This window comes from Cylas formicarius, unplaced genomic scaffold (assembly GCF_029955315.1).
Source record: "Cylas formicarius isolate icCylForm1 unplaced genomic scaffold, icCylForm1.1 PGA_scaffold_10__41_contigs__length_53128322, whole genome shotgun sequence".
Taxonomy (NCBI): Eukaryota; Metazoa; Arthropoda; class Insecta; order Coleoptera; family Brentidae; genus Cylas; species Cylas formicarius.
This window is the reverse complement of record NW_026844214.1, coordinates 28,599,417-28,619,039: the sequence shown is the minus strand read 5'-3', so window position 1 is coordinate 28,619,039 and position 19,623 is coordinate 28,599,417. Positions and strand designations below refer to the sequence as shown.

At 32.3% G+C, this 19,623-nt stretch overlaps 1 protein-coding gene across 1 annotated transcript in view; it reads right to left on the bottom strand.

The window, feature by feature from the left end:
- Window positions 1–19,623, bottom strand: part of LOC132706029 (uncharacterized) — a 154,168-nt gene that overhangs the window by 14,556 nt on the left and 119,989 nt on the right. The window contains exons 8-12 of the mRNA XM_060677082.1: window positions 18,880–19,008; window positions 16,766–16,865; window positions 11,749–11,945; window positions 4,792–5,037; window positions 607–787 (exon numbers count right to left, since the gene is read on the bottom strand). Coding sequence (XP_060533065.1) covers window positions 607–787; window positions 4,792–5,037; window positions 11,749–11,945; window positions 16,766–16,865; window positions 18,880–19,008 — 853 coding nt within the window. The remainder of the gene's footprint in view (window positions 1–606; window positions 788–4,791; window positions 5,038–11,748; window positions 11,946–16,765; window positions 16,866–18,879; window positions 19,009–19,623) is intronic.

Here is a 19,623-nt window from a genome sequence, read left to right as displayed (position 1 = left end):
TTGACATTTGTCAATTCTGACGGTCATGTCAGTGAATGTATTCGTGTTGTTTTGCGAAAATGTACCCAGAAACTAACGGCCGGAGAAAAAGTATAGTATCCAACACGTTCGGTAAACTTTTTAAGTCACTCGTTTATTAAAAACTCGTTCCGCTCGTGTCAAATAAACTCGTGAGTCAAATGTCGTTTACCGCACCTGATGCATAATATACTATTACCGAGCGTGTTGCATACTATACTTCTTCTAGGACGGTTAGTTTTTTGGCTATATTTTCGCAAAACAATACGAATACATCACTGACATGATCGTCATAATTGACAAACGTCACAATTTAAGGCATGGGAAACTCATACGGTAACATCCGAAGTGACTCGAATCCGTGGAAAACGAAACTGAAGTAGTCAAGTGGTATTAGGTATTTTACAGACAGGAGTAGAAACACTCTTCAATCGTGTAGAAAGTAGGAGATAACAACCTTTTCGACCAAACCCTTAAAGTCCACCAAAGTTTGAGACTTTTTTTATAAATTTTATGAATTAAATGAATATTAATTTATGAATTAAATGAATGCACATAAAATTTTACTGATTGCAACATCTAACTTACCTGGTCGACATATCTTTTTCGAATGACGTTTTGTTGTTGTATTCGAAAAGCACCGCGGTGTTGTTTTCCTTCGTCATCCAGTACTTGTCTTGCTCCGTACTTGGATCTTTCATCCACCAGCCGTAATTATAAGAAGATTCTCTGTGAAATACAGCTTTTCCAACAGCGTAAAGAACACAATCTTGAAAAAAAAAAGATAATTTTTTTTTGTTACATATAACATCTCGGAAAACTGATGAGGGAGACATATGGTTAAGACGCTTCACAAGATTGAATAGAACTAAATGAAAAAATATGTTCTATTAGGTCAATTTTTGAAAACAATATATTTTCTGCCGAGTCGAATGCAAAAGAAGAGAATTTAAAACAATTATATTTCATTAAAACATGAAAACGATTGAGATGGAAAACCGCATTTAGAATGAAATTTTAGCGGTAAGGATTTTAAACTTGAGAACGCGGCTTTCCTATTGTGTAAAATTTAACAGCGGAAACTCCATTTTTCTTTAACTTTCTTTGTCAAAGGGATGCATCAATATCTATATTTCGTTCTACTTTAATATAATGATCGCGATTTGCCTAAAAAATCACCGAATCAATCAATGCTGATGTGCTAATGTGTTTCCTTAGGATTTCTAAAAATTGATTAAGTTTCAAAACACACTGAGAGTTGGTATTGAAAACGTGTTTTTTTTGAGATTTCCATAAATTCTCTGATTTTGTTTTTTGGTAGAAGAATTGAATACATACAACAATTTTAGTTTGGTCGAATAAGATTTGGTGTCCGATTTCATGATTGTGTTCGGTAACTGCTGATGAGTTTATTTACCTTAGTCTATCATGTTCTTTAAGCCTGTTTCGTATTTTGCGTCATGTTTCTCTAATGTACTAGCACATTTAACACAGTGTGGTAATTGTATCATGTAAATCAGTTCTTACAAAAGGTTCCACGCATTATCCGAAATGAGGAAATCATTTCAAATGTCGAGTCTATCGTAAACAAAATGCCATCTCAAACAGCTAATAAAACTAGAATTGGAACCGCAAAAATCGTTAAAAAATCCACACCTCGAAAATCTAATATTCCAAAGCCAGAATGCATTTCTCTATAATTTCAAAAATCTAATCCCGACATCGTATTGTAGTCATGAACATAGTGAATATCAGGAAAAATTCAAGATATCCGGATCCTATCGTCAACTTATACAAGATCTTATGTCATCTATGAAACGCAATCTTAAATCTGGTATTAAGGCTTCTTCTATATCAGAATCCGTGATAAACTCTCTCACCCCTCATGACTCGTCTCTACGGACTGCCTAAAATTCACAAACTAGGATTACCCTTTCGACTTATTGTCAGCACCACTAACTCCTAAAAAACTTATAATTTTTTACTTAATTCCTTTCATTTCATCGAAAAAAATAAAAACATTACATTACATTTGATCCATAGGATATTCTGGTTAGTTTCGAAGTAGAATTCCTCTTTATTAAATTTCCTATTCCTGAAAATCTCAACATTATTTCAGATATATTAAAATTCAAGAATCTGGAACCAAACTTTCCCATCATAATTGAAAAATGCTTGTCTGGAACATATTTTTCTTATAGCGGTCAAATATTGGAATAAACGTCGGGACCAGCTATTCCATTATCACCAGTCATAGCGAATATATTGAGAAAAAAGGCCTCGAGACCTTCATCTAGAATTAAAATTACGGAAACGATACATTGATGATACTTTTGTAATTCAGCATCATGATCAAGAATCCCAACGAGATCTTCTTAGCCATTTAAACTCTATGCACAGTTTTACTATTGAATGAGAAAATGATAATAATCTCGCATTGGATATTCTTATTAATATAAATTCAGACCCAACATTGGATCTTTCAGTTTGCAGAAATCCTACGCACACGAACCGATACCTTAATATTACAAAAATTATCCCTTGCTTGCAGACCCGTAAAATTATCACTTGAATCACTGAATCCAGAATCTAACAAATCTCAAAATACACTCCTGCTATAGAAAATGAGTCCGTTAGCAACCTCACACTTGCCACTTTGTTCTTCTTTACATTTAAAACATCACTGATCACATATTAACATCAAATAAAGTCATCGGCAGTTGCCAAACACAATCATGAAATCGGACCTCAAATTTTATTGGACAAAACAAAAATTCTTGCATGTAATCAATTCCTAAGAAATCTATAAGCAACCAAACAATCTCAACAGCGGCTCAGGTCTTTACCTTTCACAAATAAAGGAATCAGTCACCTGAAACAATGTTCATGACCCTCATTTCAAAATTAAATTTCTCTTTTTTATTTTTGTGCTCATAAAAAGTAATAGATATAAGATATGCCACATGAATTCGACAACGAATTTACAAAAATGGCGTTCCATTTAAGAAAACGAACTTGGAATGTGTCGACTTTTTGGCTCAGTCTATATACTTTTTGTTTACTGCAAAAAATGCACGCAAGAAAAAATTATGATGGACGTGTGCCAACGTTTTTATTGAAATGTAAAACCTGATTTTTAAATGAATTTGTTACATATTATAGTAGTTCATTCTATAAATATAATTATCAAAATTAAGTGCTCATCATTGGTAACTTTGTTCTGAGTGGAGATACAAAGTCGGTTAAACTAACAAACTAGTTTCCACTGATTACGAAGGTGAAAACAATCAAAAAACAATGACTAACGTTTGTAACTCACCAACAGAAGACATGTCGCATGCAATATTACTCTAAAATTGAAAATAAATATCAGCACATTTCTCTTTTAGTCTATGAGTGGTTAAGAAATAAAACTCCATTTTCCTCTTATTATTATATATGAGAGTAAGAAACAATAATAAAGACCAAAATTTCCACGTCTCCATTTATAATAACAAATTTTCGTCTTTTTCTTTTAGAAAAAACGGTTTCATTATTTCTAAAGATTCGATAAAAGCACAGAAAAAATTATTCCAAGAAGGCTGTGCAAAATAGTGACAACCCCGCCAAATAGAAAACTAGTTTTAATGTGTTCATTATTAGTATTGTTATATCAATTGTCATCAGTTATTTAAATTAATTGTTCTGTATCGCTTATACAAAAATGGTTTTTACACATGAAGAAAAGTGCGTCATGTTAAAATGCAGTAATTCGCTTGTACGTGCAAGAGAACAACACAGCGCGTTCCACCACATTAACAATTTAAAAAATGTAATTATCAGTGAAATTTGTGTTCTTGAATATTTTGAAGCATATTGTGACAATTCTGTTCGAGACATAGTCAATACTGTAACCTATTTTAATTTTGCCCTTATAAATTCCGACCAGCTCAAGTGCTTTCGTCAGAGGATGCAGAGGGAAGACTTAAAACATAAATAATGTTCGGTATATTTTGTGCACTGACGAATCAAAATTTTCAAATTCTGCTGTTTTGAAAACTTTTTAAAATAACTTTAATAATTCAAAGACTGAAACGGTTTCAGAAACAATTTCAGTCAAGCTCTGAAGAAGCCAACCGGATGATTGACGAAACGTCAGCAATTTCGACTGAGCAAAAACCGACGCAGGAGGAATCCAGAAGTTTTTTAAAAAGTTGTTTTAATAGTTAATCATAAAATAATTTAATTTAATTTAATAAAACAGTAAAAGGAAAATGGAGTTTTATTTCGCCACCACTCATAGCCTAAAATGAAAATTGGCTGATAATGCGGTTCTTTCCAATTTTAGGGTAATAGTGCATATGACCTTTTTTGTTGTATTGGTGATTTACGAACCTTAGAGTAAAGAATATACAGGCTGTTCCTCTTTTTTCCTACACCCTACATTCAATTCTCTCTGTTTTCACCATCGCAATCACTGGAAAAAATGCTAATAGATTGCTAATTTAATTGTTTTCTCTACTCGTAACAAAGTTACCAATGATGAACACTTAATTTAGCCTTTATCCACTTGTCTCACTTCTATCACGCTGGGGTCATTAGAGTTTAGATGGATTCCAATGGGGTATATATCGTGATGCTTTTTTAAATAACTAGTACTTTACTAGTTAATACGACAACACCAGCAATAATTTCGGTCGTTATTGTTGGGATACAAATACAAAAAAATCCAAGACCCGTCCTAGTATATTGAGCCAACGTACGGTATATTGAGAACGCTGAGTGAAACCTTACCTGTAGCTCTGGATAAGTTGCCGCTCCACCTCTTATCCTCTCCGTAAGGCCTCACCTCCCATCTTGTAATTAAGTCTATGAGAGACACTCCGCTCGGGTTGCATTTAACAGTTTCCTTGTCACATTCGGGACACTGAACGGGGGGACCGCACAAGTCGTCCAGAGATACTTTGTCAGGCGGGGGGACGCCGAAGATTGATTCCTTGATCGAAGTCCTGCGTGGCGGCGGCATGTTGGGATCGAGTTCTTAAAGCAAACGTTAAAGGATTTCCTTAAATATTTTATGATTTAAATCTTCGCACACGTTCGTTACCCGAGGATATTTATTAAAAGTATATTAGAGTTACGAATGATAGTGCATACAATTTGACCCCTCTACAGAACGTTTTAAATCAGTACCCAGATTTTTCACGTCGAAATAAGGCAGAGGATAAAGTTTCAACATTTTTTAATTTTTTCTTTTTTATCTATTAAAAAGTAGGTTACGTCATAATCCTTTTCACGCACCGAATGTTTTTGCGGTGCGCCGCTGAAAGATTCTAAATCACAAAAAAAGATTCCTGTTTTGTTTAGAAACTTTTAGTCCCGTGTAATTTATTCGTATCTGTCACATCAACGGAGAAAAAAAATAAAATTAAGTTGGTTTCATTGAAAGAAATTTAATTAAAATTAGCAACGAAAGTAAGGAACCTAAATTAAAGTCACATTAAATACGTTTTTATTAGCCGAGGTCCTAATTAAAAGTTTATTAGAGTTATCAATGATGGTGCATATGACTTGATCCCATACAGGGTGTTCTAAAATCGGTGCCCAGATTTTTCACGTCGAAATTATGCAGAACGTTAAATATTAACTTTAAAATTAAAACGTAGGTTACGTCTTAATATTTTCATCTTATTTTTTACAAAACTTCTGCATTCCTCCTGCGTCAGTTTTTGCTGAGTCAAACTTGCTGACGTTTCGCCAATCATCCTGTTGGCTTCTTCGGAGCTTGACTGAAACTGGCTCCCATTTTACTCTGTACCTGCTTATATATTTTTTGAGGGAGGCGGAGGTAAATGAGGAGCATAAACACCGTCTCGGATGACTGATTCCCATATTGGTGACAGGTAGAGACCTGAGTCGCGGATAAAATTGTCAGGCTATTTATAGATTTCTATAGACTCTCGATTTTTCGTAGGTTGAAGAATTGGTTACATGCAAGAATTTTAGTTTTATATTATGTAATGCTTTTTAATTTTTCAATGAAGTGAAAGGAATTAAGTACCAAACTATCAGTTTTCCCTGTAAGGTGTTTTAATAAGGAAGCTACATATTTTTTTAGAGAATATGTTGGAGAACCAATGGTGCTGACAATAGGTAGAAGGGGTAATCCTGGTTTGAGTATCTTTGGCAGTTCGTAGAGACGAGGAATTTTAGAGTCATGAGGGGTAACAGCTTGTTTCACCGAGTCTGATAGAGAAGAGGCCTTAATAACAGATTTAAGGTTGCGTTCCATAGATGATGTAGGATCTTTTTTAACTTGACGATATGATCGGTCTATAAGAAAATCTTGAATCTTTTCCTGATATTCATTTGTGTCCATGGCCACCGTAGAATTTCCTTTATCTGCTTTTAGGATTACGATGTGTGGATTAGATTTTAGGGCAATGCGTTCAAGCTCTACAGTATTGGATTTAGAATTTAGATACGTACTTAAAACCCCTCTTTTTGGGACAAACAATTGGTTTTCGCTCTTGATTTCGAGAAGATTATAGTCAAACCAGCATTTTCATAACTTTCCGGACTAAAATCCCCTTTAAAACTGCCCATAACTACTTAAAGGATAGATTTAAGGATATACTCAATATTTGAAATGATTTCCTCTTTTGGGATAATACGAAGTTGGAATCTTTTAAAGGAACTATAGAAATCTATAAAGAACCTAACAACCTTAACCGCGACTCAGGTCTCTACCTGTCACCAATATGGAAATCAGTGATCCGAGACGGTGTTTATGCCCCTCATTTAGCTCCGCCCCCCTCAAACAATATATAAGAAGGTACAGAGTAAAATGCGAGCGAGTTTCAGTCAAGCTATGAAGAAGCTAACAAGATGATTGGCGAAACATTAGCAAGTTCGACTCAGCAAAAACCGACGCAGAAGGAATCCAGAAGTTTTAAAAAAAGTATTACAGTAGCCTGTGGCAATTACTTAGAGAAATTACTGTCATGTTTCGATATGCCGTTTGATCCTACGAATGTACAGGCAGATTATATATAATGACTCGCGCCCCATTTCTAAAGTGCAAAATGTATTTTCGGTTTGTTGTTTTGTTGTTTTCGATTGTTTTTAAAAATTTCGTATTTCAGTTTTTTAGACACAAGCACTCCGAATCGTTACTAAATTAGGGTCACACCAATTTGCTTACAAAAGAAGGACGAGTTTGATGAATGAAAGTAGAGTGGCAACCGCGTTACTGCAGGTTATTCAAAAATAAATGTAATAATAATTACGGATGTTTTATGTTTTGAAAAGTTATTACCTTCAAAGTTTTCTACAATTTCTTCTTACGCATGGTTGCCATGAAATGATCCTTTTTCATTTAAAACATTATTTTGCCCCAAGTAGCATTTTTTTAAAGTTAATCGTGTGTTATCATTCTTCTGATGGTGGTCTTTTCATTCTCATCATTCTTGTATTTAGCGACCTGATGGGGTCGCGTTTTTCCTCGTGTATAAGTCGAGATATTGGTAACTATCCAACTCTTTTGATATTCGAACATATTTCAACAATTTTTGCAAAGTGCAGTTTTACTAATTCCTTTCTCAATAACAAACTTATAAAAAATAGCTTTTGCAAGAATTTGAAATACTAATGCACAGGTCAACTACATGTCCGTCTACCTGCCACTTTCGGGACCCATGACAATCTTCATATGTATGCCACACCTACGGAATACGGCTAAGACATTTATAGTGATGTCGGCCAATCTAAAACAGTTCACTTCCGTTTTGGCACGTATAGAGGGTGTTCTAAAATTCAATAATTACAATTATTTTTCTTTTAGTTTTTCATTTATATGCAGTGTGTTCCACTTAACTGAACTGGACACCTTTCTACAATCTTTGTTTATGGTTCGCTTTTGATAATTTTTTTTTTGGTTAGATAGGTCTCTGAAAAATGCCCTAAAACCTTGTTTTGATTATTGCTTCAACTTAAAGTCATGGCCAACTGAGACTAATTAACAAAACAGAGGGAAGAGAGAAGTATTAATAGAGATTAAAAAAAAAAATGGCAAAGAATTATTAGTCAGGACTACTTAAAACCCAACTATACCAATTTTTATGTTTCAATACAGGGTGTCAAATATTGTTTGCGACCCGCTTAAGGCTGTACATCGTTGTAGAATCTTTGATTCGATGTTACCCGAAAAAAAATCGTTTCATTTCTCTTTAGTACCATCTATCCAGCAAAAAAGAACTATCAAAATTGAACAAATATTCTACAGGAGCAATGCTGTCAAAAATTAGTCCCAGGTAGCCATGACTTCAGGTTGATGTAATAAGAAACATAAGGTTTTAGTGCATTTTTGAGGGATCTTTCCAAGAAAAAAAATTAAAATCAAATAATAATCACAAATTTTATAAAGATGTTTCAACAAACGATATTTCAAACACCCTGTATTGAAACATTCTAAAAATTGGTATAGTTGAGTTCTAAGAATTCGTTCTTAGAGCTAACTACACCTATGCTGTGTTTCTGAATGCAAGAAAGTTATAAAATGTAAATATCCAATAATAAGGATCATTAAACAGGGTGGACAACTTAATGTTTAAATAAATTGCAATGATTCTTGAAAATTACGCATTTCACACCGAATCAATCGTTCCTAAATTACGGTCACACTAATTTGCATACAATAGGAAGATAAGTTTGGTGAATGAATGTAATGTGACAGCTGCGTTACTTTACAGGTAGGTTATTAGAATAATAAATTTAATAATAATTATAAATGATTAAAAATACAGATGTGCGCAGATAATTTCGTCTTTGGCTATTAAAAGTGATATTCTGTTTTGAGATTTTCGTATCAAAGTTTTCCATAAACTTTTCTTACCGATGGGTGGAATTAAATCATGCTTTTTTATTTAAAACACTATTTGGTCCAAGGTAAGTATTTATTTTTTTTTAAGAACGTTATTACGTTGGGGTTTGAGAATTCTTTTGATGTATGCATCCAAAAAATTGTTCGAAAAAACAGAAAGTCTTTGAAACGACTTTCGTAATCTTAAAAAATCGAGACACACTTATGCTAAGCATAAGTACGTAATCGAGAAGAGTTAGATAACTTTTACTCGATACAACGAATGCTGTGTCGTCCCAATATTGGAAAATCAAGCATTTAAAAATATATTCTGGCATTCTCTTTCTTCCAACCTCTGGATCTTCAAATTAGGAAATCACGTTTTAAGTTTTAACAGAAGATTACGAAAAGCAAACATCAAATCCGAGAAAAATACATCGTAAATCGAATTCAGTTAATCCGGAAGAGATCGCGCGCGCGAAAAACTGGATATTAATCAACTACCACTTTAATTCGTATTTTACAACCTGCTGAGTGGCAATCAAAGATTAAAGCCCTCGAGCCGGAGCTCTCGCGCTAAAATCCAGATTGTCTATTAACTTAATGCCGGTGTATATTTCCAATCAAGTCACATTAATGCATAAATTTCAGGGAAAAGCATCCAGAGCACTACGGAAAGGAATTAAACATTCCAATTGATATTGAAACGGAGCAACCCTCTCTCTCGCTTAAAGGATGACCGTTTCCAGGTAATTAAAAAAGACTAAACGCGAACTACAACCGTGACCTGTACGACTATTGTCCTATTGTACGACTACAGGAATTTTGCATACGCATCAATTTTATCGAACAATAATTGCTATTATGCATTATTATATCTTAAGTATCTCGATGCGTCCAACTTCCTTATTCTAAATAGGACGCCCAGGTTTCCATATACTTAATCCCAATAGTTTCGTAAATATGTTGATTAATTTAAAAATTTTGAGATTTAATATGAAGGGTATAGAATAAAATTCCAATTTCGAGAAAATGACGGGAGAATGTACTAAAATGATTGATATGATAATATACTATGCATAGTATTATTTTTCTACGACCTTTAGTTTTTGGGTACATTTTTGCAAAACAACACGATACATTCACTAACATGACCGTCAGAATAGACAAACGTCAAAATCAAGGAGTGGGAAATATCTCCGAAAACATCCCTCCGTCTCCCAAACCCGCGCGCTAATATGCCGGAAATGTCCAAAGTAGATCCGTAGGAAACGAAACTAAAGTGGTAAAATGACACTTTCCGCACCATATCGGTGTATAATTTGGCATTTTAAAGACAGGAGTAGAAAAAAGTACTACTAGATATTGACAAAAAATATTTGAACTAAATAAATTTTCAACCAAATCTTCTGGGAAATCTTCAAATTTTAAAAATCGCTTTTCTCAGATACTAATTTTTGTGACACACCTTTTTTTCCCTGCACCTTTCATATTGTTTTAAACAATGTACCTTTTAACCATTTTCAATTCGTGGTATGGTACGTCTCAAAGTATATCGTTTTAACTTTTGACGGATTCTCTATCGCTGAAATTAATAACGACGTAATATCTTCGGTAAAGGATACTTCTATCAATGAATTTTGAATGAAAAAAAAAACGCAGTGATTTTCAATCTCACCGTCTGAACAATAATGAAAAAGACATGATGGGAAGGAAAATATATTCCCTTTATCCTACTTTGAATAAACTGAAAAGGAAGCTACAGGAAAATAAAAAGTATAGATCGCAAGACGGATGTATAATTTGTCTAGATGAAACTTGGTACGAAACACAAAATTCGGGGTCCAAAGCATGCGTCGAGTGCAATGAAAGTTGTTAGACAAAATCATGTTCAAGTAAAAGAAAACGCATCATGATAATTAATTCTTGATCAGGAGAGCGATTTATTTCCAATTGTTGTTTACGAAGAATATTAATGACTCCACCTTGGACTATCATGAAGATACAAGGGCAAAACTTTTTGAAAAGTGGTTTCAAAAAATATTCCGGACAAATTCATTAAGTACAAAAACGGAAATTCAAGAGTATTTGTTACAAAATGATATTTATTTTGAATCCCGTCACAAGAAAGGAAAAATTTGGGTAGTATTAAACTCATAAGCTATTAAAAAACAATATGGGACATTCTGTTTTACGTCTTTCTCCATATGAATGAATATTTAAGCTCCTAGAACATTTCTGGCATCAAGCAAAATGAAATGTTAAAGCATAAAATTTTACTCCCACTTTATGTTGCAGACCAGAAACATCTAGTACAGCACATTTTAAAAATTGAAGATTTGTAAATCCTAATCTCAAATTTTGGATATCTTGGTTTGAATAAATGAACTGCTAAATTGCTAATACTTATTGTTGTGTTTGTGTAAATGCAATAAGCGTTTAATCAAAAATGGTGAAAGTCTTGGAAATAATATTACATCAATTAAAATCTACGCTCCATAGGTAAAAATCCAAAGATGTCAAGTGAGGGGATCGAAATAAAACAAATAGCACGATACATTTTGTCAAAAATCAGTTTAAAACTAAAAATAACTTTGAATATTGGTAAACTTTTGATAGAAATAATATGAAATAACAAGGTAACAGGGTATACGGAAAGGCATAGCCAGTCGATGTAAAATTAAATTTTGAATTACATCATGCAATAAAATATAGTGTGTCGTATTTGAAAGAAAAAACGTAGTTTACCATCTTCCAAAATGATGTAATTGATTTTTTTAAATTTTTTCGATATAAACAATTTTTATGGAGGTATTAAAGTGAGCTACCCTGTTTAGCGCCAAATGACGGGAACACGAAAGACTACGAAAATGAAATAAAAATTCTCTTACCGTATAATTTAAACTCGCCTCTCGTCATCTGGAGCTCGTTTTTACTTACGCAGTAATAAAAGTACTGCATGTCGTGCACGGTTACCCTCGTGATGTTCACTTGCATCCTGGACTTGTATCCGTTTCTAAAGAACGAATTGTCTATTCGAAATTTATCGCCACTTTCCAGAAGTTTGCCGTCAGACCGTTCCCAATACCTGGAAAATTTCACGAAATTGCTTTCTACCATGAAATTTCCAACATTTCGATCGACGAAAGTATAGGATAATGTCGGCTGTCACAATTTGCAAAATTTTACTAAATATTTGCAAAAAAATATAAAAAACAATATAGATTAGTATAAAAGAAGCCAAATCGTTTCAGTTCATTACAAAATTTTAAAAAGTATTTATTATAAATTCTTCGCTAAACTATTTTTGAGTACACTTTTACAGCATTATTTAAATTCAGTGGGAAGCTTACTATAGTTTCATAGGTAGCAAAGTCTTGCAATTTACTACCTTAGCCTGTGCCTAGGCAAGATCCAATTTACCCTAAAAGCTTATTGTTCATTTCTAATCTATTCTGATATACATATTCAAGTTGTTCAAGCACTACCACAGTTTAAGGAAAAACTGGTAATTGTATTTTGTCCTTTAATAATTTATTTTCTAAATTTACAAATCAATTTGATTTGTGAAATGCAATTGATCTTAATATTACAAATATCTTCTAATGTTAACATGTCATTTGTGACATTCAAAATAAGTAAATTGAATTCTAATATATTAACCAAATAGTAGATAAATACAGTCTGTCCAATTTTGGTTATAAAAAAAATCTCCGTTATTAGCAAACGCGAAACCAAAAATGGTACATTTTAGAATTCCTTCTTGCATCTCAATTATCTTTCAAATAATCGAAAAAAGGAAAACTATGGACTTTAAGAGACTGTAAAGATTATTAAATGTTTAATATATATAATAATATTAATAGTAAATAGTTTTCAAATAAATTATTAGCAGCCATATAAGTCAAAAAATTATAAGAGCAATATCCCACATTGCAAACCATCGCTTACTGTACACAAATATATATTTTTGAGAATTCGAAAACATGCTAAATAACGGTGAGTTAAAATATGATATCAAATTTAAAAAAATTGTCACATTGTACATTGAAAACTGGAAGCGATTAAAAGCAAATTTTTACAATAAAATATCGGCTTCATCCGTTTGAATTGCGAAAAATGCGGGCCCTTTGCGATGTCTATCATTTCCGACTCTAACAACCGCCATTCGTCAAGTTCAGGAAACCAAAAGATGGGCCCCGCACTCGTTAACTTTGTAAACCAAAACCAGAAAGGGGCAAACGGGAGGGAAAACAATTTCGAACCCAAGCATTCTCGGATGCGGAAATAGGACGTGTTAATTCTGTAACTAAACCGGGCTCACGAGATGATTATTTATGAGAGCCCGAACGCTCGGGTTTTACAGAAGATGATGTGTGGCAGATTAACTCACGCGATTCGCCGTTTCGAAATTTATAGAGTAATACGCTTTTTCTTTTTAAAGTAAGCCAGCTATAAATCGCACACAACAGGAATTAGTTGTTTACCATGCACGTTAGATCCGGAAACTATGCTCTGTTTTTTAAAACAAGAGAGATAAATCATTAATGCATTGTAACACTATGATGTACCTATGATGATTGTCAAGGACCGAAGAGTGGCAAGTAGACGAATATGTAGTTAGCCTCCTGTGCCTCAGTGTTTAAAATTGGCTAGTTACTAAATTTATTGCTGAAAACGGATTAGAAAAACTGCGCCTTCTACAAATGAAAAAACTATTATTCTCTTATTTAAAGCCCTTCACCACTAAAACAAAAGAAAATAGTGGAAATGTGTTCGAATATGACTGGAATTAGACAATCAACAATATACCGACTTGTGCCCGAGCATAAACACGGTCCCATTAGGTTACCAAATAGAACAGGAACAAAAGAAAGTGTAATAAATAATCTCTATAATTAAAATCATATGTAATTATTATTATATTAATTACTCTACTAAACTACCTGTAGCAACGCCGCTGTCACATTACTCTCATTCACCAAACTACCTTTGTTTGCATGTAAATTATGTGACCCTAATTTAGAAATGCTGTGTGTAAGTCTTAAAATCTGAAATATGAATATCCCAAATTATCATTGCAATTTATCTGAACTTTACGATATAACCTTTAAGTTGTCCAGCTTGTTTAATTATGCCTGACATTGCAATTTTTGCATTTTATTACTTATTATTATTTATTAATAATTAAAAAATCTACTTTTTACAATACAAGTTCATTTGCAAACTTTAGTGATGATGTGCCGAGTAGTACGACACACCAAATTCAAGAAGAACGAACTTTGCCAACAACTCGCGGAAAGTAACTGTAATTTCACAGGTAGGTCAACTACTTATCAATCAACCTGATACTCTCGGGACCCTTGACAATCATTGGTACACCTACAACTACAACTACTAAGATGTAAAATTCAATAATGATTTATGGTTCTCTCGCATTAAAAAATAGAGCATAGTTTCAATGCTGTTTCTAATTGTAAAACAGAGTTGTGGGTTATCAGTGAACTCGATCGAAACTGGAATGGCAGCGGAATTATAGAAAAGTGAGACAAATTTTACAATAGGAAAAGACAGCCAGTAATGGGGACTGTCGCTTTTCTCTTGCTCGAATGGGAGAATTATGTGTTCTCATTACTTACATATCCATTTCAAAAAGACTTAAAATACCAACCCTTAGTTTCCCATTTTTATTTCTTCAAAAGGAGGAAAACTTTTAATTGTCTTTTTAAAACCCTGCAATAACAATATCAATGGATAAACAACCTTTCACTTCCGTCACTCAAAACAACCGCAAATAAATTTGAAGGTTACAATTCGTTCCTAAAGTCCACGCACTGATTCCAGAAACGCTTCCTAGCGAACACACAATTTTTAATCCAGACTCGTAATTTTCTGCACCGCGAACAGCCAACTTGCCAATGTGCATGCTAATTATCGTCGAATATGCCATTACATGACCATTACAGCCACGAAGAAAAGTTTGACGTGCTAACGTGCTGCATTATGTAGCACAAAAATACTGTAAATATAGCAGCAATGTATCCTAATACAAATCCAGAAAGAACAGAAAGAATGCAGCCATTGGACCTCCATTTTCTTAGAGCTGAATAGAAATTTAAAAGAATATGGTTCATTTAAAAAGAAACTAATTTTGAGAAGAAACCCAAAATAATGTTTTGCAAGCAGTCGTGGAGATATCAACTAGGAAAATCGAGGATAATGTAAGAGTAGCCAAGCCCACAGTAAAATGTATTTTGCATAAAACTAGACATTATTATAACTTTGGAATTTGCCAAGTCCAAGTACTTAAACCAGGAGATGTCCACCGGCGCCGGCATTTTTGCGTGTGGTATACACCGGCGTGAAGTAGTTTTTTGTTCTGACTGTGTTTGTATGTATGTTTTTTACTATACTGAGACAGGCTTCTAACATTATCTATTAATATCTTAATTAATTGAGTGTGAATGTGCAAGAGTTGGGTGTATCAGTATCAGTGTTATAGATTAACCGAAAGTGCGTGATTCATGATCCATGCTATCGAAGGCTTTTGAAAAATCAAGTTAAACAAGTATTGTTAAAAATATTTATATCCCAATTTTTTGTTATTAGATCATTAATATAATCTCACTGAGATGAAATTATATTTTTACTACTTGTATATAAAAATTCTTCCTGACATCGGCACAAACAAAAGTAACTAAATAGTTCAGCACGCGAATTATCAACGAACGATACATTTGAATTTCGCAAAGGAAAGCGTCTTAGAATCATGTAGCAAAGATACTTCGTCTTAATATAGAAGATTCGCGTCAGTTCGATATCTGAGATTAAAGCAAACACGAGGAAAAATATTCTCGAGAAAGTACTAAAGTTGTTTACGATCGCGAAATTTTACTGACATTACCGTTTGGATAGATAAGCGTGAAGCATTTGTTTTTAGACGAGTCGTACACAACGCTGTGAGCGTTCCGCATATTCGAAATTGAATATTCAAAACTATAAGTAGAAGGAAAATAACAGAATGCCAATAAAAAACGTTATTAACTATCTTTTGCTTTGTAACTGGACTTATCTCACGTATTTAGAAATAAACAACATCGACCTACTACCCTAGTAAATTACACTGTTACGAAAAGCTTAAAGGCACACAAAAAACAATCGGCAGTATTAAAATAAGGTATTTGGAGTAATTTGGACATATAATAACAATATATATATATATATATATATATATATATATATATATATATATATATATATATATATATATATATATATATATATATATATATATATATATGCGCGAGACGTACGGTTCAATTCAATTTAAAGTTTGAAAGGTAAAATGTGAAAAAAAATGTCGAAATGGTTTTAATTTTTTTTTAAATAAAATATAAATAAAGTGCTGTTATCCTTTACAAGTATTGTGACGCAGTGAGACGCATTACTTTAAACCGCCATGACAGTACTTTAGTACTTGGACACAAATAATAGATGGCATTCGTAACAATATATGCGACCTTCCCCTCTACCTTATACTCTTTGATTTAAACTACGAAGTAGCTGAATATTTTCCCGCTAAAGATTTCAATTAATTGTAAAACCGCGATTAGGTAGAAGAAAAATAACGGAATACGAATCCAAATTTGATTTGTAACCGTCCGGGCTTATCTTACTTATTTAGAAATGAATAACATCGATCTACTACGGTGGTAAATTACACACTTCAAGACGATGGAGGGGCAATAATTTATCGTCTAATACGGCTAATGTAAGTGCGCGTTCAGTGAATACTGAAAGAAGACCTTTGTATGTTTATTGAAGTTCAAGTACACTTACTTCAAATCACTTGAAAAGCATACGATTTCGTGTCGATTTATCTTAAGATAAGCGATATGAAAAACTTACCGTATCGGTTCCGGGAAAGCTTCAGTTTCGCACTCGAGCACAGCTGTTGAACCATTTACCACGCCCACCATCTGATTCGGTATGCGAACTAAAGGAGGAACTAAAAAAAGAAAATGATAGGAACAGCGATCAGGATTCACTTTTTCATTTTATCTTAAAGTAATATCGACACAAAAGTAATATACAGGTTGTCCGTAGACGTCAACTGCAGTTGCTTGCGTGTGTCGGAAAAAAGTTCTTTTAAAAATTATATTCAAGGAAATAATGTATACTAAATATTAATTTTAGCAAACCAAATTAAATTGGGCTTAATTTAATATTTAATTAATTTAATTAATAATCAAACAGTTGTGTAACTTATAACTGTAACTTGTAACTTGCCATAAAATTGAGGAGGATAATTATTTTTGAATATAGTTTAATGTAATCTTTGCTGCAATCTAAACATTTACTTTTTGGATTCATTTCATTATCCATATCCTAAAAGTACTATTATTATTATTATGCTACTAACACTTTTCGACTTCTTGTTTTCCAAAGCACACTTAGATATTTTACTGAGTATATATATATATATATATATATATATATATATATATATATATATATATATATATATATATATATATATATATATATATATATATATATATATATATATATATATATATATATATATATATATATATATATATATATATATATATATATATATATATATATATAAATTGCTTAAAGGACGAAAATTAGTATACAATAATGGAAGATGTAATGAAAATATTCCCAGTTTTTACTTCTTTTTATGATATTATCAAGTTAGTGACAATTATTAAAAAATGGAACTTATCCCAGTTTCACAAGGGTGTCCATTTCAGTTGTCTTTAATTTGGGATTATTTACGAATAGTTGACTCATCTTGTATAGAATATTAAAAAATACTTTAGCCATGCCAAAGTCGAGGTGGTAATTCACCATACACTCGAATTTTCGTAATGGAATAATTTTTACTAATAGGAAGTATAAAAGTATATAATTTATACAGGGTGTTGCAAATTCGCAAAATTTAAGGAGATGATTCCTAAATAAAGGGAAGTTTGTTATATAAAACTTATATCAATTAGGGAGATATCGCGCTACAAATATGGCGGAAAAATAATGTTTTTATTTTTTAACTTAAGAAGGAAAATAATAGAACAATAGAATATAATGCAAGTATTGCTGTTATAAAAACGCACATTTTGAAAATTAAGAAAAAAAACTTACCGCAATAAAACAATTTAGTTTTGAACCAACATTTATTAATTATCTTCTAAAGAATAACATTTTAAAAATAATATATTAATAAACATGCATGAAAATAATTGATCTATTCATGCGTAAACCATAATAAATAACTTATTTGAAAACATTTTATTTAAACAATGCAAATAAGCAAGACAAGTCAAAACAAAAATACAATTTTTAAATTAATTACATGCTTAGATAATAAATTTTGCGTTTTGCGTTGCTTTAGATTTTTTAAAAATTTGGAAATGGTAAGTATTACAAGACATAAAAGTTTTTCAATAAAACCTGGGATAGAAAATAAATATAATTTTATGTACTACCCTTTATTTCAAAAAAAGAACCAACCCTTTAAGTTTTTATTATTTGTTTTGGAACACCCTCTAAAATATTCTGAATAAATAAACATTTCGTTGTTTCCAAGCCTCTTTTCTGCATTCCCGTATTAGCGAAAAGGGATCAAAAATAACAATAATATTAGATTAGATTTTCTCATTATTGTTGCCGGAACTTCGGGAGAAAAGTCTTTCTAGCATTTAAAAACTAATTTAACTTTGTTCGAAGGCTAATTGAAAAGTTATTAAGTATGATTTTCAGATATGATTCATTCACTATAACCCTAATAACTAAGTTACTGAATGCCAAATAATTCGAAAACACAATTAATACTTACTTATTCATTATCTTGAAATTAGTAGAGAATTTAAGTTTATTATTACGTGTTTACAAATAATTATATGAAGCAATTGGAAATTAAACCTTCGTTGATTGATTTAATTGTAGGTTAGTCGCACGATAAGCAAAGTTTATTTAAAACTAATTAAACTTACAATAAACTTCCAGATTAAACGTTTGATTCGCTTGAGGCGGAACCCCATTGTCCGCTATGCACAAGTACGCTCCCATATGATCCCTATTGACTCGGGTAATATTCAGCGTAGGACCGAAAACCTGAACATCTGCAAGTAATGGTGTTTTCCATTAAATTCCTGCGAAACCGTATTGGCCTTATGGGAAGCAGACATCGGCAATATTCGCTATGTTTTGAAACAATAAAACAATAATTCTTGGTTGCTCAATAGGACACAATTAAATAAAAAGAAAAACCACAAAAACTGTTTTAGTAAAAAAAATGTATCAAATATACACTCAATCCATAAGCCATAAATGAAAGAGAAAAAGAAAGAACAATACAAACAAACCATTCAATTTGTATGAAATTATAGCTCATAATAAATATTAGTGACTTAAGAGTAATAAAGTGTAAGATTTTCTGTCATTCTTAAGCCTGGTATCAGAGATTTCAAGCAATCTATATTAATATCATATCTTTTGGTGCTATGCACAACATTAGTTTCATATTCCACATGTTTTCAAAATTTTCTTTAAGTCAAAAATGCAGGTCTTATAATTGACCACAAATTTCCACTTAAAAAACATACAACTTCAATACTTAAAGTCAGATACTTTGCTATAAAATTAATATTTGCACAGAGATACTATTTAAATAGCAATACTAAGAAGATGCTGTGCGAATTTCTAGTTTTGTCTGCTTTTAATTTGGAGTTACAATT